Source organism: Bubalus kerabau, chromosome 13 (genome assembly GCF_029407905.1).
Source record: "Bubalus kerabau isolate K-KA32 ecotype Philippines breed swamp buffalo chromosome 13, PCC_UOA_SB_1v2, whole genome shotgun sequence".
Classification (NCBI taxonomy): Eukaryota; Metazoa; Chordata; class Mammalia; order Artiodactyla; family Bovidae; genus Bubalus; species Bubalus kerabau.
The window spans coordinates 21,088,507-21,111,897 of record NC_073636.1 but is presented as its reverse complement, the minus strand read 5'-3'; the positions used below and the strand labels follow the sequence as shown (position 1 = coordinate 21,111,897).

At 37.8% G+C, this 23,391-nt stretch overlaps 1 protein-coding gene across 1 annotated transcript in view; it reads right to left on the bottom strand.

The window, feature by feature from the left end:
• MALRD1 (MAM and LDL receptor class A domain containing 1) overlaps nucleotides 1-23,391 on the bottom strand; it is a 573,786-nt gene that overhangs the window by 427,316 nt on the left and 123,079 nt on the right. Inside the window, exons 16-19 of the mRNA XM_055545367.1 lie at nucleotides 9,143-9,295; nucleotides 7,582-7,687; nucleotides 6,760-7,127; nucleotides 2,181-2,593 (exon numbers count right to left, since the gene is read on the bottom strand). Coding sequence (XP_055401342.1) covers nucleotides 2,181-2,593; nucleotides 6,760-7,127; nucleotides 7,582-7,687; nucleotides 9,143-9,295 — 1,040 coding nt within the window. The remainder of the gene's footprint in view (nucleotides 1-2,180; nucleotides 2,594-6,759; nucleotides 7,128-7,581; nucleotides 7,688-9,142; nucleotides 9,296-23,391) is intronic.

Below are 23,391 nucleotides of genomic sequence, written 5' to 3'. Positions count from 1 at the left end.
CAATTTCATTTCACATGATTATATGGATCTTACCACTGGGCTGGACAGCAAGATATCACTATGCACCTTGCAGATTAGGTTTCATGATGTCAGCTTATGTCTATCAGGACAAAACACCAACCCCGATGTGTTCTCTACAGAGCCACATACAATGTATATCTATGATGGTTAGAAGCTCAGGTGGCCTGGAGCTAAGTTCTTGGCTGTAAAACTCTTTACTAGAGATTTAGATAAAGATAGTGCTTTCAGTTGGGGTAACTGAGAAGTTTAGAATGTGCCACAAAAAAAAAAGGTTTAGCCAGTATAGGTAAGAAGTTTCTTCCAATATATTATATGCACGTCTATTTGACCAGAAGGGAAAAAACAAATATTCAACACTCCTACTTACAACAGGCTATATGATGCAACAGAAAGAGAATGAGGGTTTCCCTGGTGGCTCAGTGGCAATAAATTTGCCTGCCAATGCAGGGGACATGGGTTCAATCCCTGATCAGGGAAGATCCCACATGCCATGAAGCAACTAAGCCTGAGCACCATGATTGAGCCCATGCTCTATAGCCTGGGAGCCACAACTACCGAGCCCACGTGCTACAACTACTGAAGCCCACACACTCTGGAGCCCATGCCCTGCAATAAGAGAAGCCAGTGCAATGAGAAGCCTGCAGACCTTAACTAGAGAGTAACTCCCACTCACTGCAATTAGAAAAAAAGCCTGTGCAGCAATAAAGACCCAGCGGGGCCAAAAATAAATAAAATTCTTATTTTAAGCAGAGTAAAAAAAAAATGTATTATGAGACAAACAAACAAACAAAAGAAACAGAATGAGCATGAATTAAATAGACATTGTGGATTCTAGAACAAGTCCCTGTTTTTCTGCTCACCATCTATCTGGCCAGGAGCTCAGCTGGTAAAGAATCCACCTGCAACACAGGAGACCCCAGCTTGATCACCTGGGTTGGGAAGATCACCTGGAGAAGGGATAGGCTACCCACTCCACTGTTCTTGGGCTCCCCTGGTGGCATGGATGGTAAGGAATCTACCTGCAATACAGGAGACCTGGGTTTGATCCCTGGATTGGGAAGATCTCCCAGAGGAGGGCAGGGCAACCCACTCTAGTATGCCTGCCTGGAGAATCCCTAGGGACAGAGGAGCCTGGCGGGCTACAGTCCATGGGATCGCAAAGAGTCAGACACGACTGAGTGACTAAGCATGGCACAAAAAACAACTTGAGTTTTTTCCTTCATATCTATAAAACTGGCCAAAAGGATCTTTGACTTACCCACTTCAGGGAATTGTTGAATCAAACAAAGTATGCCAACGCCCTTTACAAAACTGTAAAAGCACATAAGCATTTGAACTTGCTATTGAAACTCTGACTTTTAGGAGAAGGTAGGAAAGATTTTGGAGAAGGCAATGGCACCCCACTCCAGTACTCTTGCCTGGAAAATCCCATGGACGGAGGAGCCTGGTAGGCTGCAGTCCATGGGGTTGCGAAGAGTCGGACACGACTGAGCGGCTTCACTTTCACTTTTCACTTTCATGCACTGGAGAAGGAAATGGCAACCCACTCCAGTGTTCTTGCCTGGAGAATGCCAGGGATGGGGGAGCCTGGTGGGCTGCCGTGTATGGGGTCGCACAGAGTCGGACACGACTGAAGCGACTTAGCAGCAGTAGCAGCAGGAAAGATGTAAAGAATATTCCACCAAGAGAAAGGAAACCTAGATTCGAAGTCTGGTTCTGCCCCCAGAAGAGCTCCTCCAACAATGTGTGCCGTCTTCCTGGATTTTTGCTCCCTACTTACAAAATCTGAGGAAATGAGAGATTCAAAATAACAAGTTTAAGAGTCTGAACTTTTGGCAGAAGACTAGCGATTGAGCCAAACTCTTTTTTCCCCCCCTCCAGGTTTTTCATTTCAGCACAACAATGACTTAGATTGGAAGAACCTACAGCTGTGTTCAATGCCATGCGTCCACCTGTAGAAATTTCAATCTCACGTTACTGGAGGTAGTCAAGGAGGAAGGAAACCTAACGAGTGTGGGTACACCCTTAATTAAATGATAAATGTGTGTCAAGCTAACTGACCAAAGTTCACTTTTAATTCAAGAACACAGAGATCTTTCATACTCTTTAAACGTTCTGACGCCATTTTGAATATACCTTGTGAAAGCCATTGTCCATACCTGAAAAGGCTTCCTGCTGAAAAGGCTGAGAGATTTCCGTATCCAAAGGGGGCCTTGATTCCCAAATATATGCCACAGCAGCTGTCCTCTTGTGTTGTTCCAGACTCGCTGGTAGACGGCCAGCCTATAAATGTGCTTTCCGAACATGTGGTAGTACAAGCGGAAGGTGCAGCCCTCCGCGTCAGTGGCGTTAAGGATCGGGCTGAGCAGAGCAGCTCGGTGCTGGAAAACCTGTGGTTCGGAAGATTCGATGTACAGATAGTGTCCTTGAGCGGTGCCCAAAGTGTTATCCTTCATCGGCCCTGTATTAAGCGTTGACGTTGGGCCCTGGTACCGGGTCCAGTCGAAATCATCTTCTGTATCTTGTTCCCAGTTACAAATTCCATTTTCAAAGTTACACTGAAGTTCAGGTACTGAAACGGGCATTAAATAAAATCAAAAGATCATTAAGGACCAAAATAACTATGAATGGGAATCCTAGTTGCTACTTCGCTTCTGCCAAGGTAAACCATTCTAATCTTTTTTAATGCTACATTAGAGCAAACTTTTAAGACAAGTAAATCTTAGCTAATACATCAAGCAATAATACTTTATAGATGGAGGTGGAATCACTTTGGCCATTATTTTCCAAATGCCTTTTATACCCATTCCCTGCCCTGTAGCACCATCCCAACCTTAGGGAAATGATCACTACCCCACAGCTGGCTCACCACAACAAACTTCTGTCTCCAGGGATTTCAACTTCAGCTGAATGTTCCAATCACCAGTGAACATTAGAAAAATTAAAGTTCAAGTTCAGCTCCAGATATGTTGATTTAATTGGTCCAAATTGTGTACCCATCAACTGAGAGGATATTTTACTAGCTCCCTTGGTGGTTCTAACATGCACTGCTGACAAGAATCATACTAGTTCTCAATCTTTGGGAATGCCCTGGGGTGAATGGTCAAGTTGTTTACTCCTTGGTAAAGTCCTGTACAAACACTGTGTAAGATATGGAAGGAAGCCCAATTTTTAATAAGCACCCGAGATGATTCTGAGACAGGTGTTTTCCAGACTTCACTCTGAAATCAAATTCTTCTCTCTGGATCCATCCCACCCCTCCTTTGTACCAAATATCCCTCCTTTGTACCACAATGACCGTATTTCAATGGTAGCTTATCATTTTTCTTCTCTATTCAAAATCCTTTCATATTTACTTATTTAATTGCAACTTAAATCTAAACTCTATCTTTCCAGCTTTACCATTCCCAAATTAAAATAACTTCCTGTTCATCCACAACTGTCTTTCCCCTTGGCATGCACTAATTTGTCAACATGCCCTAAACATCTCACCTCTCCCCCTCCCTCTCTCCATGCCTCTTATGTGGTGTGCCTCATCAGTTCTTAGCTCTGTCTCCTCAGTGGTAATCGTTTCTACTCACTGGGTTGTAGCTCCTTTGAGCTGATGCTTTAAAATGTTTTCGTTATCTATTTGTTTGGCTTCACCAGGTCTTAGATGTGGCATGCAAATGCTTAGCTGCAGCATGCAGGACCTAGTTCCTGGGATTGAACCCCGAGCCCCCCGCATTGGGAGCATGGAGTCTTAGCCACTGGACCACCAGGGAAATCCCTGGTGCTTTTAAACTTTTAACTCCCTTCAGTCAGTAAAAGAACTCAAAGCACTTTTAAAGAATTGGTCAGTCTCTTATCCACTCAACACTCTACCTACATTTGTAGGATAAGATTGGAATGTATTCATTTTTCAAGATGTGACAATTCTGTTGACATCAAGTACTTTTTTAGAATAAATGGGATAGACTATACGTTTAACATTATTTGGGTAGAAGGGACAGTATTTAGAATCAATGAAGATTCCACACTTTAACTTCATTTACATAAGTTAATGTTTTTGAAAGACAAATGTCAGCTGTCCTCTATTCATCTTTCTAACGGCACTTGGCGCCAAAGGTGAACAAATATTCTGAAACAATAAATAAAAGCATATGTGAGTAAACGCAGCCAGGCAAGAACAAATCATCTGTCTCGAAACCTAGAGAACAGGAGCTTAGACCCAATGAAGGGAACCGAGAGAGTAAATGTCAAATGGGAGATGAGCTTTCCTTTGATATTTCCTCACTGGTGACTAATCAAGCGCAGCTGTGACGTGAACTGGGCCCGCAGGTCCCCTGCGAGTGTCAGTTTGGGGCTGTGCAGCAGAAGGGGGATGTCAAGCAACTGTGTTTTTGACATAAAACTGGCACTAAAGCCAACAGTATTTTTCACATTGCCTGTCTTCAGACTGACTGCATGCTCAATCTTTATTTCAAAAAGGAAGGCATATAGCCCCACCCTTCAATGAAAGACCACATTCCTCGAATACTTCGGGAAATATAGCATTGATTTCTGGATGACTAAGGCATTCTATGTTAATAAAGTACTAAATCTAGGGACTTCCTTAGTGATCCAGTGATTAAAACTCCACACTTCCACTCTAGGGGCACGGGTTTGATCCCTGATCAGGGAACTAAGATCCTGCATGCCACATCGCACAGCCAAAAAATAAAAAAGCTAAATAATAAAAAAATAAAAATAAAGTCTCCATGTAAAAAAGTTACTATGTCTATTTATATTCTTATGGCTGATTCACAGTGTTGTACAGCAGAAACCAGCACAACATTGTAAAGAAATTATCATCCAATTAAAAATATTTTTAAAAATTACTACGTCTAAATGGAAGGCTATGAGAGAAAGAGAAAGTGACAGTCACTATGGTTTCCTCTCATTAATATTTAGTCAGAAGAAATATTTTGATATTATAGCCATACTTCCACAATTTTATTCTAATCAGTTAATACTGTGAAGTTTGAAGGATAATTTGCTTATCTTTAGTAATAGATCAACATCTTTCAAGGAGTGGGGTTTGAAGTGAGTGAAAAAGATGAAAGGGCTTTCGAAATTTGCAAAAAATAAATTACTTTTAGGACAAGCAATGCTTCTTGTAACAGCCATTGGTCGAAATCATCAATTTCATTTATATGCACTAAAGTTATTAGTTGTGTAACAAGCTGCATGGCAATTCTGACTTTAATGTGCCTGACTGTATTAAACACCACATATGTGCAAAATTCTCCACAATATTTATATGGAAATTTCTCAATGTAATGTTTCCTATGATGTTCCAAGTATTTGATGGCTTTCCTTTGGTTTATGATAAGACTTCCAATTTAATAGGCACATAGATTGAATTTTAAGGATCATTGCTATTTCTGGACAAAGAAAAATGCAAACTTTCCTTGATAGATTTTGGTAATTAAAAAAGAAAAACCTCTCTTAGCTTGTGATTCATTTTCAGAAACAAATGCAGCCGGCACTACCAGGAACCAGGTTTATTAATTAAACTGCAAGAGGTACACAATCATCAGATACCATCAACTTTTTGGTAATTTAAATCAGAAATTCGGGACTTTAACATCTCACTCTCTGCTCCCTATATCTAAGACATCATCTAACGTCCCTCCCCCAAACTTTAGTCCCTGTATCTCCACCACTGACACTGGAGAGAGGCTGCCAACCCCTCTCCTGGGAACTCCTGCTACAGGCTCCTAATAAATATGATCCAGTTTCCTCTAATCCACTCATTACACTGTATCCACAGTGACATTTTTAAATCAATTTTATTATATTACCTTCCTTCTTAAAAACCTTCAAATGGGGAAAAACTTCCTTAAAATGGTCTACAAAGATCTGATAATCTGGCCTCCCCCTTCATCTCCATCTTTATGTCGCATCCTAGTTCTCCCTCAATGCCTTGCTCCAGCCATACTGGGTATCTTGCAGCTGCTGTGCGGTCATGCCTCAGGGTTTTGCACATCTTCATTTACTTACTATTTTTCAGATCTCAGTTAAGTAACCATCTCTAGAAAGTCCAAACCCATAATTATATGAAGTCATAGCATTTGTGAAGTCCTGTCTAAGCTCCTGTCATTTTACATTTATTTTTTACATGTGTGAATAATATCTATCTCCTCAATGAGACTGTAAGCCCCATGGGGTCAGCGACGCTGTATAATTGTGCTCATCACTGTATCTCTAGGATGTAGCTCATAAATCTACATAATAAATACTGATGGCTGACTAATCACACAAAACATTCATTCAACTTTGGAACAATGCTTAGGGCCTTTGTTTTGATGGACTAGGAAAACAATGAACTGATCAAGATCACCACCATCAAAATGTATACCCGTGGCTGATTCATGTCAGTGTATGGCAGAAACCAACACAACATCGTGGGGCTCCCCCCACTGGTGGCTCAGTCCGTAAATAATCTGCTTGAAATGAAGGATACACAGGTTCGATCCCTGGGTGGGGAGGATCCCCTGGAGAAGGAAATGGCAACCCACTCCAGTATTCTTGCCTGGGAAATCCCATGGACAGAGGAGCTTGGCAGGCTACAACCCATGGGCCCACAAACAGTCAGACAAGACTTAGCAAATAAACCACCACCACCAGCACAATATTGTAAAGCAATTATCTTTCAATTAAAGTAAATAAATATTTTAAAAATTAGTGAGAGGGACCAGAAAGAAAGATACTTACCACAATTGACCTCATCAGTATAATCACCACAATCATCCACCAGATCGCATAACTGAAGTTTTTTTACACAAATCCTAGTGTGCAGACACCAGAAATGATCTGGCTCTTTGCAGCTCTTTGAGGGGGGTGGAAGAAGACAATTTTCAAATCTGATATCATCAATAGCTGAGACACCAACATAAATGCCAAGACTGACTTTATGTAGCAACAAATGGAAAGGCTGAGTAAGACGTCCAAGCTGAACAACTGCCTGTGACCACTGGTCACCCTGGTTATACAATACTCTCCAGAGTACCGTGGACTCACTGGAATTTTCCATGTGTAGCTGTAACTCAGCTGCCCCCACTGATAGGCCATAGTTATAAAACCTGAAAGAGAACAAACACAAGAAATGGAAATGATTTCTGGAAAAGGCTAATTGTGTGACTTTTACTCAGTCAACAGTCAATCAAAAATGAGTTATCACAATAGATGCCTTTATTTAATATTGTGGCCACCCATATGAAAGAGCTTATCTGCTCAGGTGCATACTCTGACTCTCAGGACCCTGAGACCCTTTCTCAAGGAGTTCACTCCAGAACTCAGGAAGCAGTGTTAATTATAATTCACTGTTGGAGGAAGAGTCCTTTTTATTTTAAGAAAGAACATTATAAATACTGACAATGTGCTCCTAAGTAAAATGCTAAATGTATGGATCTAATGCAATAGCTATTTTTAAAATAAAGCCAAATTATAGGAAAAATTACAATATTGAGTATATGCAGGACTATCCTTGCAACTGCCAAGCTGCTAGAGTAATTGACCATTGTTTTCAATATTTACCAGAAGGAAAGAGTGCATCCAGGTCCTGTCTGGCTGAAAGTTGGGCTCTGGAGTCTAGCAATTTGTGATAAGCTGTTGCTTTTCTTCAGAATGAACATAAAGTGCCCTATTGGAAAATAAGAAGAAATCGTAACTTAACCTGCTAAATTCTAAAATGAGACATCTTTCTGTAACCCTTACACTGAAGACTATACAACAACTAAAAATCAATAAAAGTGATTGTTAGCAAATTTTCTTTTATGAGCACTCAACTATTATCTAGAGCTGGGCCAAAATGATGCCAAAAACAACTGGAAGTTTCCATTAATTCAGCCAAAAATATATCTATACTCCATCCCCAAAACCTGTAAAGGAGCATTTCTTTTTTGACAACATAAGTACAATAGATAATATTCAACTGTTCTATTATTGTTTAGTTGATTGGTTGTGTCCAACTCTTCGGTGACCCCCTGGACCATAGCCCACCAGGCTCCTCTGTCCATGGGATTTCCCAGACAAGAATATGGGAGTGGGTTGCCATTTCCTACTCCACACTGTCCTATGTTGTAGTATCATAGAACTTTACTGCTTCTCTTTTTCTTCTCAGACTTGAGCAAAGGTAAACTGAAGTACAGATCTCCCTTGACTTAAGATGAAGTTATGTCTCATAAGCCCATCATAAGTTAAAAATATCAAAGTCATAGCACAGGGAACTCTACTCAATACTCTGTAATGGCCTAAATAGGGAAAGAAACTAAAAAAGAGTGGATATAGACATATCCACTCTGCTATGTTTAAAATGGATAACCACAGGTACCTACTGTATACAACACAGGGAACTCTGCTCAGTGGCACGTGGCAGCCTGGATGGGAGGGGTGTTTGGGGGAAGAATGGATACATGTAGATGTATGGCTAAGTCCTTTAGCTGTCCACCTGAAACTATCACAACACTATTAATTGGCCATACTCCAATGTAAAATGAAGTTTTTTTAAAAAAAAAAATTTGTATTTTAAAATACATACATCAGATATATGTATAACTGATTCATTTTGCTGTACACCTGTAACTAACACAACATTGTAAATCAACCCTATGTAAATAAAAAGTTTTTATAAAAAAAGAAAATATTGAAGTTCAAATGGCATTTGATACACCTGACCTACTGAACATCACAGTTTGGCCTTGCCTCCCTTAACCATGCTTAGACCACTTACATTAGCCCACAGTTACACAAAATCATCTAACACAAAGCCTATTTCATTCTACAGTGTTGAATATTTCATGTAATTTATTGAATGCTCTACTGGAAGTAAAAAACAGAACAGCTGTTACTGTATCGATTGTGCATCATGGTGATCACGTGGCTGCCTGGGAGCCGCATCTCTGCCTCTTCCCAGCATCAGAAGAGAGCATCACAGGTGTATCATTATCCCAGAAATGGTCAAAATTCTAAATGTGATGTATAGTTTCTATTGAATGTGATCTCTTTCACACCATCATTAAACTGACGAATCATTAGGTCAAACCATCGTTAGCTGGGGAAAGTGGGTAGGTTCGGAGAACCTCTACAGACGTCTCACCTTGAGATGTGTTGTGAGTGTGATCCCGAGGTGGAGCCTGATCCTCAAATTCAGCAGAGAGGTTACTTCTAGAGCTCCAGGTCCACTCAAAATCATCACCACGGGCTGCTTCAAACCAACCACAGCTATCTGTTTCAAAGTCACATTCGGTAACTGAAAAAGAAAAACGCAGCTTTTCGGTAGACTCTTGAAGGTGATCACGTGTTTAAAATGGTAGACAGAGCTCAATGGGAATCACCTTGCCACATTTCCCTAAGTAAAGTTTTATTTGAGGAAGAAAAGGATGATATCTGATCCCCTCCAAAAAAAAAAAAAAAAAAATCCCCTCCAAAAAAACCTGAAAATTGTTAGGTAGAATCAACAATTTAAGAATATTTTCCAAATATTTTTCTAAGAAACAGCATTGGGACTTCCCTGGCAGTCCAGTGGTTAAGATGTCACCTTACAATGCAGGGGCGTGCAGGTTCGATCCCTGGTCAGGGAGTTAAGATACCACATGCCTCGCAGTGAAAAAAACCAAAACATAAAATAGAAGAAATATTGTAACAAATTCAATAAAGACTTTAAAAAACTGTCCTCAGCAAAAAAAAAAAAAAAAAAAAAAAGAAGAAAGAAACCTTAAAAAAAAAAAGAAAGAAACAGCATCATTCGGCCACATTGCTTATAGAATTGCAGAGGTCTAATTTATTCTGATACTTATGCTAGTTTCTCTGCTATTACATTATCTGGAAGGTTTCATTGTTCCTACAGACTATTTTAAACCAAACCATGAAAAGCTACTTCTAAAAAATTTAATATTTGAAAAATCCATGATTTTTAACATTAATGTTCACTTCTGATATTTGTAGAATTACTATTTCCCAAAGCATCAAATGTATCACCTAATAGGCACAAGGCAAAATAATATGACCTACTTTTCAAGTAAAAAGGAAGAGAAACAGTTAACTTCCATAAAGGCATTCTGGAGGAGGAAGAGAAGAAAAAAGTAAAAGGGAAAGAAGGGGAAGTTTTAATAATAGTAGTGTGGAATTAAAACTAATACGTAGTGGAACAGACCCTATACAGTAGGCTTTACATAAATCTAACTTTCACAATAGCTATGTGGAGAAGGTATTATTATTGTTGTTTTACAGAGGAAGAAAGGAAGGTTTAGGAAAGCTTTTAATTTAACCAAGGTCACATAGGTAGAAAGTCGTAGAGACTGATTGAAATCAAATATTCTGGCTTCTACTCTCATACTATTTTTGCAACTGCTGACAGTAACTTTTAATTGTCATTAGATTGGAAAAGGGATAAACCAAAAAGGCGTGATCTGAATTTTCTTAGTGAGGATATTTAGGTGTTACTACAGACTCCAGTGAAAAATAAGGTTTGCCCCATTGATGATTATTACATTGGGATCCTTGGCCACTGGATATTTTTATCCAAGGACACAGTAATAAACTGCACAGATATTCCTTTAAAAAATAATTTAGAAAGTAAGCAGTATAATTAAGAGATAAAAGTATAAAGTAAATCACTCAATGAAATTATAAAATTTTACATGGTAAAGGCAATTATATCTAATGATAAGTTATGTTTAATTTTGAAAATGCTCCTTCCACATGGGAAGCAATGTTAGGTGACTAGTAACATAATAAACATTTTTTATTTTATTAAGATTCTATATTTCAAAAAATATGTTTTCTATCAGGTTTTCTGGCCCAAAATATGGCCAATAGAATACTTTCAAATGTTATCAAAAGTCAACGAGAAGGTATGAATACATTTAAAAATAAATATTTTGAAAATGTTGCATCAACTTTAATAAACAAGCAATAATTATATTTCAATAGAGACAAATAGAAATCATCAAAATGGAGACACAATTGCTACACTTAGAATAAAGATTTTCAAATAAATTTAGAAAGCAAAATTAAGTTCTATTCAAAAGTGACAAACAATAGTGATAAATAAGACAGATCAGATCAGTCGCTCAGTCGCGTCCGACTCTTTGCGACCCCATGAATCGCAGCACGCCAGGCCTCCCTGTCCATCACCAACTCCCGGAGTTCACTCAGACTCATGTCCATTGAGTCAGTGATGCCATCCAGCCATCTCATCCTCTGTCGTCCCCTTCTCCTCCTGCCCCCAATCCCTCCCAGCATCAGAGTCTTTTCCAATGAGTCAACTCTTCGCATGAGGTGGACAAAGTACTGGAGTTTCAGCTTCAGCATCATTCCTTCCAAAGAAATCCCAGGGCTGATCTCCTTCAGAATGGACTGGTTGGATCTCCTTGCAGTCCAAGGGACTCTCAGGAGTCTTCTCCAACACCACAGTTCAAAAGCATCAATTCTTCAGCGCTCAGCCTTCTTCACAGTCCAACTCTCACATCCATGCATGACCACAGGAAAAACCGTAGCCTTGACTAGATGGACCTTTGTTGGCAAACTAATGTCTCTGCTTTTCAATATGCTATCTAGGTCGGTCATAACTTTCCTTCCAAGGAGTAAGCATCTTTTAATTTCATGGCTGCACTCACCATCTGCAGTGATTTTGGAGCCCCTCAAAATAAAGTCTGACACTGTTTCCACTGTTTCCCCATCTATTTCCCCTGAAGTGATGGGATCGGATGCCATGATCTTCGTTTTCTGAATGTTGAGCTTTAAGCCAACTTTTTCACTCTCCACTTTCACTTTCATCAAGAGGCTTTTGAGTTCCTCTTCACTTTCTGCCATAAGGGTGGTGTTATCTGCATATCTGAGGTTATTGATATTTCTCCCGGCAATCTTGATTCCAGCTTGTGTTTCTTCCAGTCCAGCGTTTCTCATGATGTACTCTGCATAGAAGTTAAATAAACAGGGTGACAATATACGGCCTTGACGAACTCCTTTTCCTATTTGGAACCAGTCTGTTGTTCCATGTCCAGTTCTAACTGTTGCTTCCTGACCTGCATACAAGTTTCTCAAGAGGCAGGTCAGGTGGTCTGGTATTCCCATCTCTTAAGAATTGTCCACAGTTGATTGTGATTCACACAGTCAAAGGCTTTGGCATAGTTGAGAAAGCAGAAATAGATGTTTTTTCTGGAACTCTCTTGCTTTTTCCATGATCCAGCGGATGTTGGCAATTTGATCTCTGGTTCCTCTGCCTTTTCTAGAACCAGCTTGAACATCAGGAAGTTCGCGGTTCACATATTGCTGAAGCCTGGCTTGGAGAATTTTGAGCATTACTTTACTAGCATGTGAGATGAGTGCAATTGTGCAGTAGTTTGAGCATTCTTTGGCATTGCCTTTCTTTGGGATTGGAATGAAAACTGACCTTTTCCAGTCCTGTGGCCACTGCTGAGTTTTCCAAATTTGCTGGCATATTGAGTGCAGCACTTTCACAGCATCATCTTTCAGGATTTGGAATAGCTCAACTGGAATTCCATCACCTCCACTAGCTTTGTTCGTAGTGATGCTTTCTAAGGCCCACTTGACTTCACATTCCAGGATGTCTGCCTCTAGGTCAGTGATCACACCATCATGATTATCTGGGTCGTGAAGATCTTTTTTGTACAATTCTTCTGTGTATTCTTGCCGTCTCTTCTTAATATCTTCTGCTTCTGTTAGGTCCATACCATTTCTGTCCTTTATCGAGCCCATCTTTGCATGAAATGTTCCTTTGGTATCTCTAATTTTCTTGAAGAGATCTCTAGTCTTTCCAATTCTGTTGTTTTCCTCTATTTCTTTGCATTGATCACTGAAGAAGGCTTTCTTATCTCTTGTTGCTATTCTTTGGAACTCTGCATTCAGATGTTTATATCTTTCCTTTTCGTTTCTCTTCTCTTCACAGCTATTTGTAAGGCCTCCCCAGACACCCATTTTGCTTTTTTGCATTTCTTTTCCATGGGGATGGTCTTGATCCTTGTCTCCTGTATAATGTCACAAACCTCATTCCATAGTTCATCAGGCACTTTATCTATCAGATCTAGGCCCTTAAATCTATTTCTCACCCCCACTGTATAATCATAAGGGATTTGATTTAGGTCATACCTGATAACTATGACAAACTAGGTACAAATGCTAAGAATATTTAACTCTTTGTATTTTCAAAAGCCATCTCTACCAATACAAATAACCCATAAATATGCATAGATTCCAGTATGTAGATGCTACTTCAATCCCAAAGAAAGTAAATACTTTTGATTCCTATTTCAGACAATCCCAAAAATAGGATCCAGGAGTTTTGTTATGCACATATAGAAAGAAAATAAGTTGTTGCTACTGTATAATATCTATCCCACATAGATCCCTGAAAATGGAACTTTGTCATCTACTATCATGGGATATATTGCCATGGAAATAAATGAATATTCAAACAGTAGAAAATTTAAGAAACTACTGCAGCAATTCTGTAGTTCTTGAATAAAAATCTTTATCTTTGAAGAGCCTTAGGGCCTTAGAGCCTGATGATTTTGCTGTTAAAATTCAAATATGCCTTGTTAGTATACTTTGTTTCTATATATTTAGATTTATACACACATTTAAAAACTCAATTTGACTGATCAGAGATGTAATAATCAGATGAAACCTTCTCAAACTAAATATACACCTTGTCAATGGTAAACAAATGTCCTAGTCTGGAGGAGGGATGTGGATAATGGGGGAGGCAATGGATATGGACTTCCAACCTACAGAACTAAGAGATAATAAATAAAAGTTGCCTTAAGAAACTAAGTTTGCAGTAGTTAGTTATCTAACAATAGAAAACTCATGTACTGAGTAGAGACTGATGGCTGATTTCTCCCAACACTCTGGAGATAACTTTCCATTTTTTTCTGGTTTCCACTATCTCCATTACAAAAGTCTAATAGTCAGTCTTTGACAGTGATTTATACCTTTTTCTAGCTGTTTTAAAAATGTTTCACTTTGTTATAGATTTTTAGCAGTTTCACTATGATGTCCCCACATGGTTTTCATTTTTGTTTTCATGCCCACAGGGCTTCTTGAAATATGGTTTTGTATCCTTTTCAATTTGAAATCTCTTAGCTAAACTCTCTATAAACACTGTCAGTCTTGTTGTTGTTTTTTTTTTTTTCTTTTTCTGGGACTCCAAATATATAACACTAGAAATTCTCACTGCTCTCCCATGCCTTTTTTTTTTTTCTGTAGTTTCAATCATTTTATTATACTTTACTTCACTTTTTCTCCTGATCTAAAGTCTAATTCCCTTATCTCATTAGCTGTGTATAGTATGCTGATAAACCATTGATGAGTTGTGAATTTTAATTATTCTATTGTTGTAATTTAGAAATTCCATTTAGTTCTTTTTTATATCTTCTAATTATCTGCTCAAATTCTCAGCTTTTTTTTTTTTTTTAAACTTTGAGCATATAAAAGATAATTCTTTTCAATTCAATGTCTGATAACTGCTTTATCTGGAGGAATTTTTGTTTGATTTCAGTTTTAATTGAGCTTTTTCTTTCCTGTGGCCTCATCTTATTGGTGTCTAAGTGCTTGACACTGTATATAATAAAAGGTAAAATAATTTGGGACCTAAGATATTACCTTTCTTCAGTAAGATTTATGTTTGTTTCTGTGGGCATGAAGAGTAAATAATATATGAGGATTACACAAAACTAACTTCAGAGATTGAGGGTATTTGGAACTGGGTTTGAGACTCGGAGGAACCATACCTTGCAGTTCACACAGATCTCTTAGATACAGATTTTAGGCACTGCAAACAAAACTGCGGAGTTTACCAACCCATATTTAGTATACTAAGCCTGAACTCCAAATTGTTCCCTTGCCTAACAAGACTTCCAAAGTTCTGTACTCTAATTCTCAACTACCGGTTCCATGTTGGCATATGAAGTGGTACTAAACACCAGGTTCAGTTATCAAGGTCTTTCTTCTCACTGGTCACTTAATTTGTCCCTTCCTTTTTACATCTTCAATGCATTCAAGTAGGTTTATCAACATTTTTTTGATTAGATTTCTAGTTGTTCTCAGAGCGTGTCCCAAATTACTCTACCATAACTAGAAATAGAAGTTCTAGAATTTTTTATTTACACTTTTTAAAACAGTACTTTAGAACAAATTGTATGTAATAATAGCACATACAGTAGTCCCCCCTTAGCCATGGGGGATATGTTCCAAGACGCTTGTGAAATACCTGAAACTGAAAGATAGTACTGAACTCTACATATTGTATGTTTTCTTCCTGCACATACTTATGATAAAGTTTAATTTATCAATTAGGCATAGCAAGAGCAATAACTATATAGAAAAATTATAATAATAAAATATGTGAATATGGCCTCTGTCTCAAAATATCTTACTCTACAAATTTAATTCCTTTGCCATATTTATCATGCACTGTGGCTATTAACTTTTGTAGTTTGAGATGCAACAGTAAACTAGAACTAATTTTTTTCCTACTTTATAATTTCATGTATTTCCTTCTTACTGTAGATCTTAGCAATGTCAATATACAGGTGTTTTTCTTTATTAAGTCAAGAATTTTCAACTTTTCACTTAAAGGAAACACTCTACAGCTTCCATTTGGCATAATCCAAATGAACAGAATGACTACTCTTGTGTTTTGGGGCCATTATTAAGTGAAATTAAGAGTTAGTTGAACAAAAGCACTGTAATACCATGATCCTCAACTTGATAACCAAGACGATGCTAAGGGCAGGATACAGTGAACAAAGGGATGGTCCAAGGCAGGACAGAGCAAGATGGTGGGAGATTTCATCATGCTGCTCAGAACAGCATGCAATTCAAAAACTATGAATTGTTTATTTCTAGAATTATCCATTTAATACCTGCAGATCATAGCTGACCATAAGTAACTGAAACCACAGAAAGGGAAACCACTGATGAAGGGGGACAACTGTATTAAAATATTTATACAGTAATTATGGGCACATAATGCTCTAGTAGAATTTTATTTGTGGAATGGGGAAAAGTTATTTTTCTTAATGTCAAATTGTTTTCGAAAGAAACAAAGAAAATTTATGTGTATACTTAGATGTATATATAAGGTACAAATTGATGTGATAAATAACATAAAATATTCATTTAAAAACTTTCCAGTCTACTTTGTGTATCTTATGTCAATATTTAAATTTAATAAATTTTTATATCTATATAGCTTCTAAAATATTTTAACAGGTGTTGCAATGGCTTCTATATATCTAAAACAGGAACACTATTAAATACATTCATAGAATACCAAGTCAGAAATGGAACTATAGTCAAACTTAGTTATAAATAGTCTTTAATTTTTGTTTGGGAAAGGAAAAGAATTAGGAAATATGGAAATACCAGAAAATGCTAAATTTGAACCTTTGGTATTCTTTTAAAATCAATAAATTATTGTTAATATGTTTTTTGATTTGAGGTTTGTCCTAAAGCTTGAGCTCCTGGAGTTACTAATTATTCATTTATCCATAAGGATAAGAAATCCTTAGAAATGCTGCAAGTCCCATAGGGAATTATGAAAGGTCAAGACTATTCCACCAAATAATCAAAAATATCATTTTAACAAGGAAAACAGGATGTAGGAATAAAATAACTTGCAAGGTAAGCCTAGAAAATCATGTAATAAAAAGGCATCATTAAGACATGATACTGATAGGAGACTATTAATAAATAAATAAATCTTGGATAAGATAATATAAGTGACTCAGAAGTGACTGAGGAACAGTATATCTTGGGTAAATGAAAAAACCCTATAAATGTTAACGAAATAACCTGAGCTTATAAGCTCCACAGATAATTGGGCTCTTCTCAAGAAATACAAAATATCTGAAATCATTAGGTTAGTCTGAGGAAAGAAATACAATACCTATACAAAGAAGATACACATAAAAATCTAACAGAATAGAAAAAAAAGTTAACTCTTTTAAAAAAAAATCATCATTCATTTCTGCCTACTCTTGGGGTAAAAAATAGTAAGCCTTTTTACAAATCATATTTTCTGTCTTTATATCACTAGAGTATTCATTCAATGTGATTATCATCTCAAAAACTGTTCCTCATAAGTTCAGGTTAGGGAGATGAGCGTAATGAGTTTATTACATGTCTGTGCATGGCTTATTCTTGCTCGATGGAAGCAGCACAAAACGAGAGGTTATTAGACATTTTTCCATGGAAATGTGATGAAGCAGAATCTTTGCTCTTACTCAACAAAAGGTAGGGAGTTCTCTTTGTTTATATTTCTGGTAAGGCCTTGGTATCTCGAATTATTACTTAAGATGGAGCTAGTCTAAGACATGGTTATCCTAAGATTCAGTTAACCTTATTCAAGTTTTAAAAAGAGTTAAGAATAAGAATGTTATTCACAAATGACTAAAAATTTCAGTAGTAAACTAAAATGAAAAAGGAAACATATCCATTAAAAATACCCATAGACACAACAGTCTAAAGATGGTAATAAAATTAAATTGTTTAAAAATGTCATCTCAAAGCTTTATTCTCTTACTAAAATGGTTTTCTTAAAGAATATCAATGGTTCTGAAAACAGAAGTATGGATAGAATCTTCTTACATGTATGTATATGATTAACTGAAGAAACAAGATGAGAAAAAGTTGAACTGTGCTTTTCCTTTTAAACTGAAAACTAAACACAGAATATTTTCTTTATAATGGAACTTATTGTCTTTTGAGGAAAAATGTTCAGTTTTGATTTCTAAAATGGTGTTTCAGAAATCTGCTCTATACATGTTCTGCCACAGATACAGCACAAGCTTTATAAGCAGATAAGCCAGGGTGGAATTTTACCCTTGCCTTTACTAGATTTGTACTTTTGGTTGTTGATCTCTCCAGAGGGAATTCCTACTTCCTTGAACCCTCCCACAAATTATACAGCATAAGTCTAAATCCATTAACAAGTTCCTCCTAACACTCCTGCTAAAATGCCCCACAGGTCCCCACAGTAAACCATTTTCCTTGTTCTGCAAGTATCAATCAACACAGTTTTGTTACAGGGATTGTATGGTATTCTCTGATGGTTTTTCCTTTAGCCATGTATGAATATGAGAGTTGGACTATAAAGAAAGCTGAGCACCAAAGAATTGATGCTTCTTAACTGTGGTGTTGGAGGAGACTCACAAGAGTCCTTTGGACTGCAAGGAGATCCAACCAATCTATCCTAAAGGAAATCAGTCCTGAATATTCATTGGAAGGACTGCTGCTGAAGCTGAAACTCCAATATTTTGGCCACCTGATGCAAAAAACTGACTTATTGGAAAAGACCCTGATGCTGGGAAAGATTGAAGGTGGGAGGAGAAGGGGATGACAGAGGATGAGATGGTTGGATGGCATCACCGACTCAATGGACATGAGCTTGAGTAAACTCAGGGAGTTGGCGATGGACAGGGAAGCCTGGCGTGCTGCAGTCCATGGGGTCACCAAGAGTCGGACACTACTGAGCGACTAAACTGAACTGAACTGGTCTTCTCCGATGGATGGGCATTAGTACCCTCCTTTCTGTTCTCAAAATAGTTCGCATAGTGATTCTATTGAGTCAGTTCCTGGAAGGCCTCTCTGCAAAGTGCCACAATGGTTCCCCATCTCACTCATTTAAAGCCAGTGACCTTACAATGACCCTGTAAGGTCTTAACTGAATGGCATTCAAACTTGATTGCATATTAAAAATCACATAGGCAGCTTTAAAATTGCTAACACCTGGGTTGTACCTCCAGTGACTGCAATGTTAATTGGCCATGGCATCTAGAGCTTTAGAAGCTCTCTAGATATTGGAATGGGCAAAAAGTTCATTCAGGTTTTTCCATGAGATGTTATGGAAAAACCCAAAGGAACTTTTGGCTAACCCAATACTTCTCAGGGCCTTTCTGGTGGCCCAGACGGTCAAGAAATTGCTTACAATGCTGGTAAGACCATTCCCTGGGTAGGGAAGATTCCCCGGAGGAGGAAATGGCAACTCATTCTAATATTCTTGATTAGAGAATCCTATGGACAGAGGAGCCTGGTGGGGTACAGTCCCTAGGGTCACAGAGTTGGACACGACTGAGTGACTTTCAATTCTTTCTTTCAATACTTCTCAAATGCAGTCAAGGTTGAGAAGCACAGCTTTAGATCATTTGTTTATTTTTCTGGCCTCATTTCCTATTATTTTTATCTTTTGTTAAAAGAAATCCTTTCTCTTTTTTTTTTAGAATTTTTTTTATTTATGTATTTTTGGCTGTGATGGGTGTCCATTTCTGCGTGGACTTTTCTCTAGCTGTGCCATGTGGGGTCTGCTCTCTAGATGTGGCGCAAGGGCTTCTCATTGAGGTGGTTTCTCTTGTTGCAGAGAATGGGCTCAAGGGCGCCCAGGCTTCTGTAGTCGGGGCCCATGGGTTCAACAAGTTGCAGCTCCCAGGCTCTAGAGCACAAGTTCAATAGTTATGGTGCACAGCCTTAGTTGCTTCAAGGAATGTGGGATCTTTCCTGATCAGGGATGGAACTTGTGTCTCCTGCATTGGCAGGCAGATTCTTTACCTGAGCCCCCAAGGAAGCCCTTACTTTTTTTCTTATAATCACTCTCTTCCAGCCAAACAAATCATTTGCTATTGCTCAAACTCACCAGATAGCCTCCTGTTTCAATCACTTTGTTCTTGCTTTCTGCCTGAAAATCTTTTCTCTGAGATATTCTCAGTTTATTTCCCTTCCCTTCTTCAGTCTGCATTAAACCACCTTGTCCTTGAGAGCTACTATGACAATCCTATTTAAAATTGCAAAGTCATCCCCTCCATCATTACCTGATTGCCTTTACATCACTCTATTTCTTATAACATATACCGCTTCTAAAATAGTATGCACTCTGCTCATTTATCATAGTTTCAGTCTCTCCCCTACTTGGAACAAGTTCCAAGAAGAGAGGGATATCTGTCTGTTTTACTTACTGTGGGATCTATATGCTTGGCATAGACCAGGCACTCAAAATGCACTTGTTAAAAGCATCAGTGGTGACCTTCCTTTTTCCAGAAATAATTTTTTTCTCATTTCTTATTTTCCCCCATATTCTTGATTCTATTACTGAGTTAGACATACTTAGTTGGGACCCCCTAATACAAGCCCACTTATCAGTCCATCCACTCCTAAAAATTCACTCCTAATTTTTTTTTAACTAGGTTTCTCCTTTGCCAGAGTTCCCTAATTGTGTGTCTCTCTTTAGGTTCTATTTGACCCTTTTTTTCATCTTACTTATAATTATATTTAATTGCCTCTCAAAGGAGATGTAATTAAATGTCATACTTCTTCTGGAATGGAAAACCTCAAGTGGTGTCACCTTGCCAGATTTTCAGTTAAAAACACTGGCTCTTAGCCTATACTCTCTCCCCAGTAAATTCTATCCAATATCAAAGTTTCAATTACTTTATTATGTCAATAAAATTATTCAATAATTATTTCTTCAACTCACTGTCCTCTTGTTAATGCCAGAAGTATCCAACTTACAGACAATAATGATCTGCTCCTTCAATCTTACTTCTCCGTCTTACTCACTCTATATCCTGTGATTCCAGATAGAAATACTGATAAGTATTACATAAACACCCATTTTCCATTCTACCAAAATTCACGGATGCCCCTGGCATCCAGTGGTTTAAGACTTCACCTTCCAATGCAGGTTAGACTAGACACAGACCTTATACCCTTCACAAAAATTAACTTCAAATGGATCACAATCCTAAATGCAAAATGTAAAACTATAAAACTCCTAGAAGATAACTTAGAAGAAAATTTAAATGACCTTGGGTATGGAAAAGACTTTTTAGGTACAACACCAAAGCATGAGCTACGAAAGAAATAATTAATAAGCTAGACTTTATTAAAATTAAAATTTTCTGCTCTGAAAAAGACAATGTCAACATACAGTATTTGTCTTTCTGTGTTTGACTTATAAGTTACAGGTAGGCAATACACAGCACAGGGAATATAAAGTCGGTAATATTATAACTTTGTATGGTGCATAATCTATAAAATAAAGAATTATATGTTGTATACCTGAAACTAATATAATACTGTTAAGTCAACTATACATCAGTTAAAATTTTAAAAGACAATGTCATGAAAAGAATGATAAGACAAACCACAGACTGGGAGAAAATACTTATGAAAGACACAGCTGATAAAGGACTCTCGTCCAAAATTTTAAAAATCCTAATACTCAACAATAAGAAAATAAACTACCTGATTAAAAAATAATCCAAAGACTTGAAGACACCCCACCAAAGAAGATACAGCTGGCAAATAAGCATATGAAAAGACGCTCCACATTTGTACATCATCAAGGAAATGCAAATTAAAACAACACTGAGATACCACTGTCCACATATTAAAATGGTCAAAATCTGGAACACTGAGGACAATAAATGCTGTTGAGACTGTGGAGCAACAGGAACTCACGTTCATTGCTGGTGAGTATGTGAAATGGTACAGCCACTTTGGAAGACAGCTTGTCAGTTTCTTAGAAAATTAAACACTATCTTACATATAATCCAGCAATCATGTTCCTTGGTATTTACCCAAAAAGGAACCAAAAATGTATGTCCACACAAAATCTTGCACATAGATGTTTATAGCTGCTTTCTTCATATGGAATATTGAACAATGGAATATTAATCAGCACAAAAAAAGTAATGCACTTGAAAGCCACGAAAAAACCTTAAATGCATATTACTAAATAAAATAAGCCAATCTGAAATGGCTATAAAGCATATGATCCCAACTACCTGACCTTACAGCAAAGGCAATAAACACTATGGAAACAATGAATAGATCAGTGTTTGCCCATAGTTGGGAGCAAGTGAGGGATGGAGCAGCAGAGCACAGAGGATTTTCTAGGGCAATGGAAATATTTTGCATGATACTGTAATGATGGATATATGTATTTATATATTTGTCCAAACCCATAGAATGCACAACACCAAGAGTGAACCATGAGGTATACTGTGGACTTCGAATGATCATGATGTGTCAATGTAGGTTCATCAACTCTAAGAAATATCCCATCCTGGTGGGTGATGCTGATAATGGTAGGGGTTATGCATGTATTGGGGGTAGGGGTTCTACAGAGACTCTCTACCTTCTCAGTTGTGCTGTGAACTTAAAATTGCTTAAAATTTTTTTATTTTATTTTTTAACTTTACAATATTGTATTGGTTTTGCCATATATCAACATGAATCTGCCACAGGCATACACGTGTTCCCCATCCTGAACCCTCTTCCCTCCTCCCTTCCCGTACCATCCCTCTGGGTCATCCCAGTGCACCAACCCCAAGCATCCAGTATCGTGCATCAAACCTGGACTGGCGACTTGTTTCATACATGATATTATACATGTTTCAGTGCCATTCTCCCAAATCATCCCACCCTCTCCCTCTCCCACAGAGTCCACAAGACTATTCTATACATCAGTGTCTCTTTTGCTGTCTCTTATACAGGGTTATTGTTACCATCTTTCTAAATTCCATATATATGTGTTAGTATACTGTATTGGTGTTTTTCTTTCTGGCTTACTTCACTCTGTATAATAGGCTCCAGTTTCATCCACCTCATTAGAACTGATTCAAATGTATTCTTTTTAATGGTTGAGTAATACTCCATTGTGTATATGTACCACAGCTTTCTTATCCATTCATCTGCTGACGGGCATCTAGATTGCTTCCATGTCCTGGCTATTATAAACAGTGCTGCGATGAACATTGGGGTACATGTGTCTCTTTCCCTTCTGGTTTCCTCAGTGTGTATGCCCCACAGTGGGATTGCTGGATCATAAGGCAGTTCTATTTCCAGTTTTTTAAGGAATCTCCACACTGTTCTCCATAGTGGCTGTACTAGTTTGCATTCCCGCCAACAGTGTAAGAGGGTTCCCTTTTCTCCACACCCTCTCCAGCATTTATTGCTTGTAGACTTTTGGATTGCAGCCATTCTGACTGGCATGAAATGGTACCTCATAGTGGTTTTGATTTGCATTTCTCTGATAATGAGTGATGTTGAGCATCTTTTCATGTGTTTGTTAGCCATCTGTATGTCTTCTTTGGAGAAATGTCTATTTAGTTGTTTGGCCCATTTTTTGATTGAGTCATTTATTTTTCTGGAATTGAGGTGTAGGATTGCTTGTATATTTTTGAGATTAGTTGTTTGTCAGTTGCTTAATTTGCTATTATTTTCTCCCATTCTGAAGACTGTCTTTTCACCTTGCTTATAGTTTCCTTTGTTGTGCAGAAGCTTTTAAGTTTAATTAGGTCCCATTTGTTTATTTTTGCTTTTATT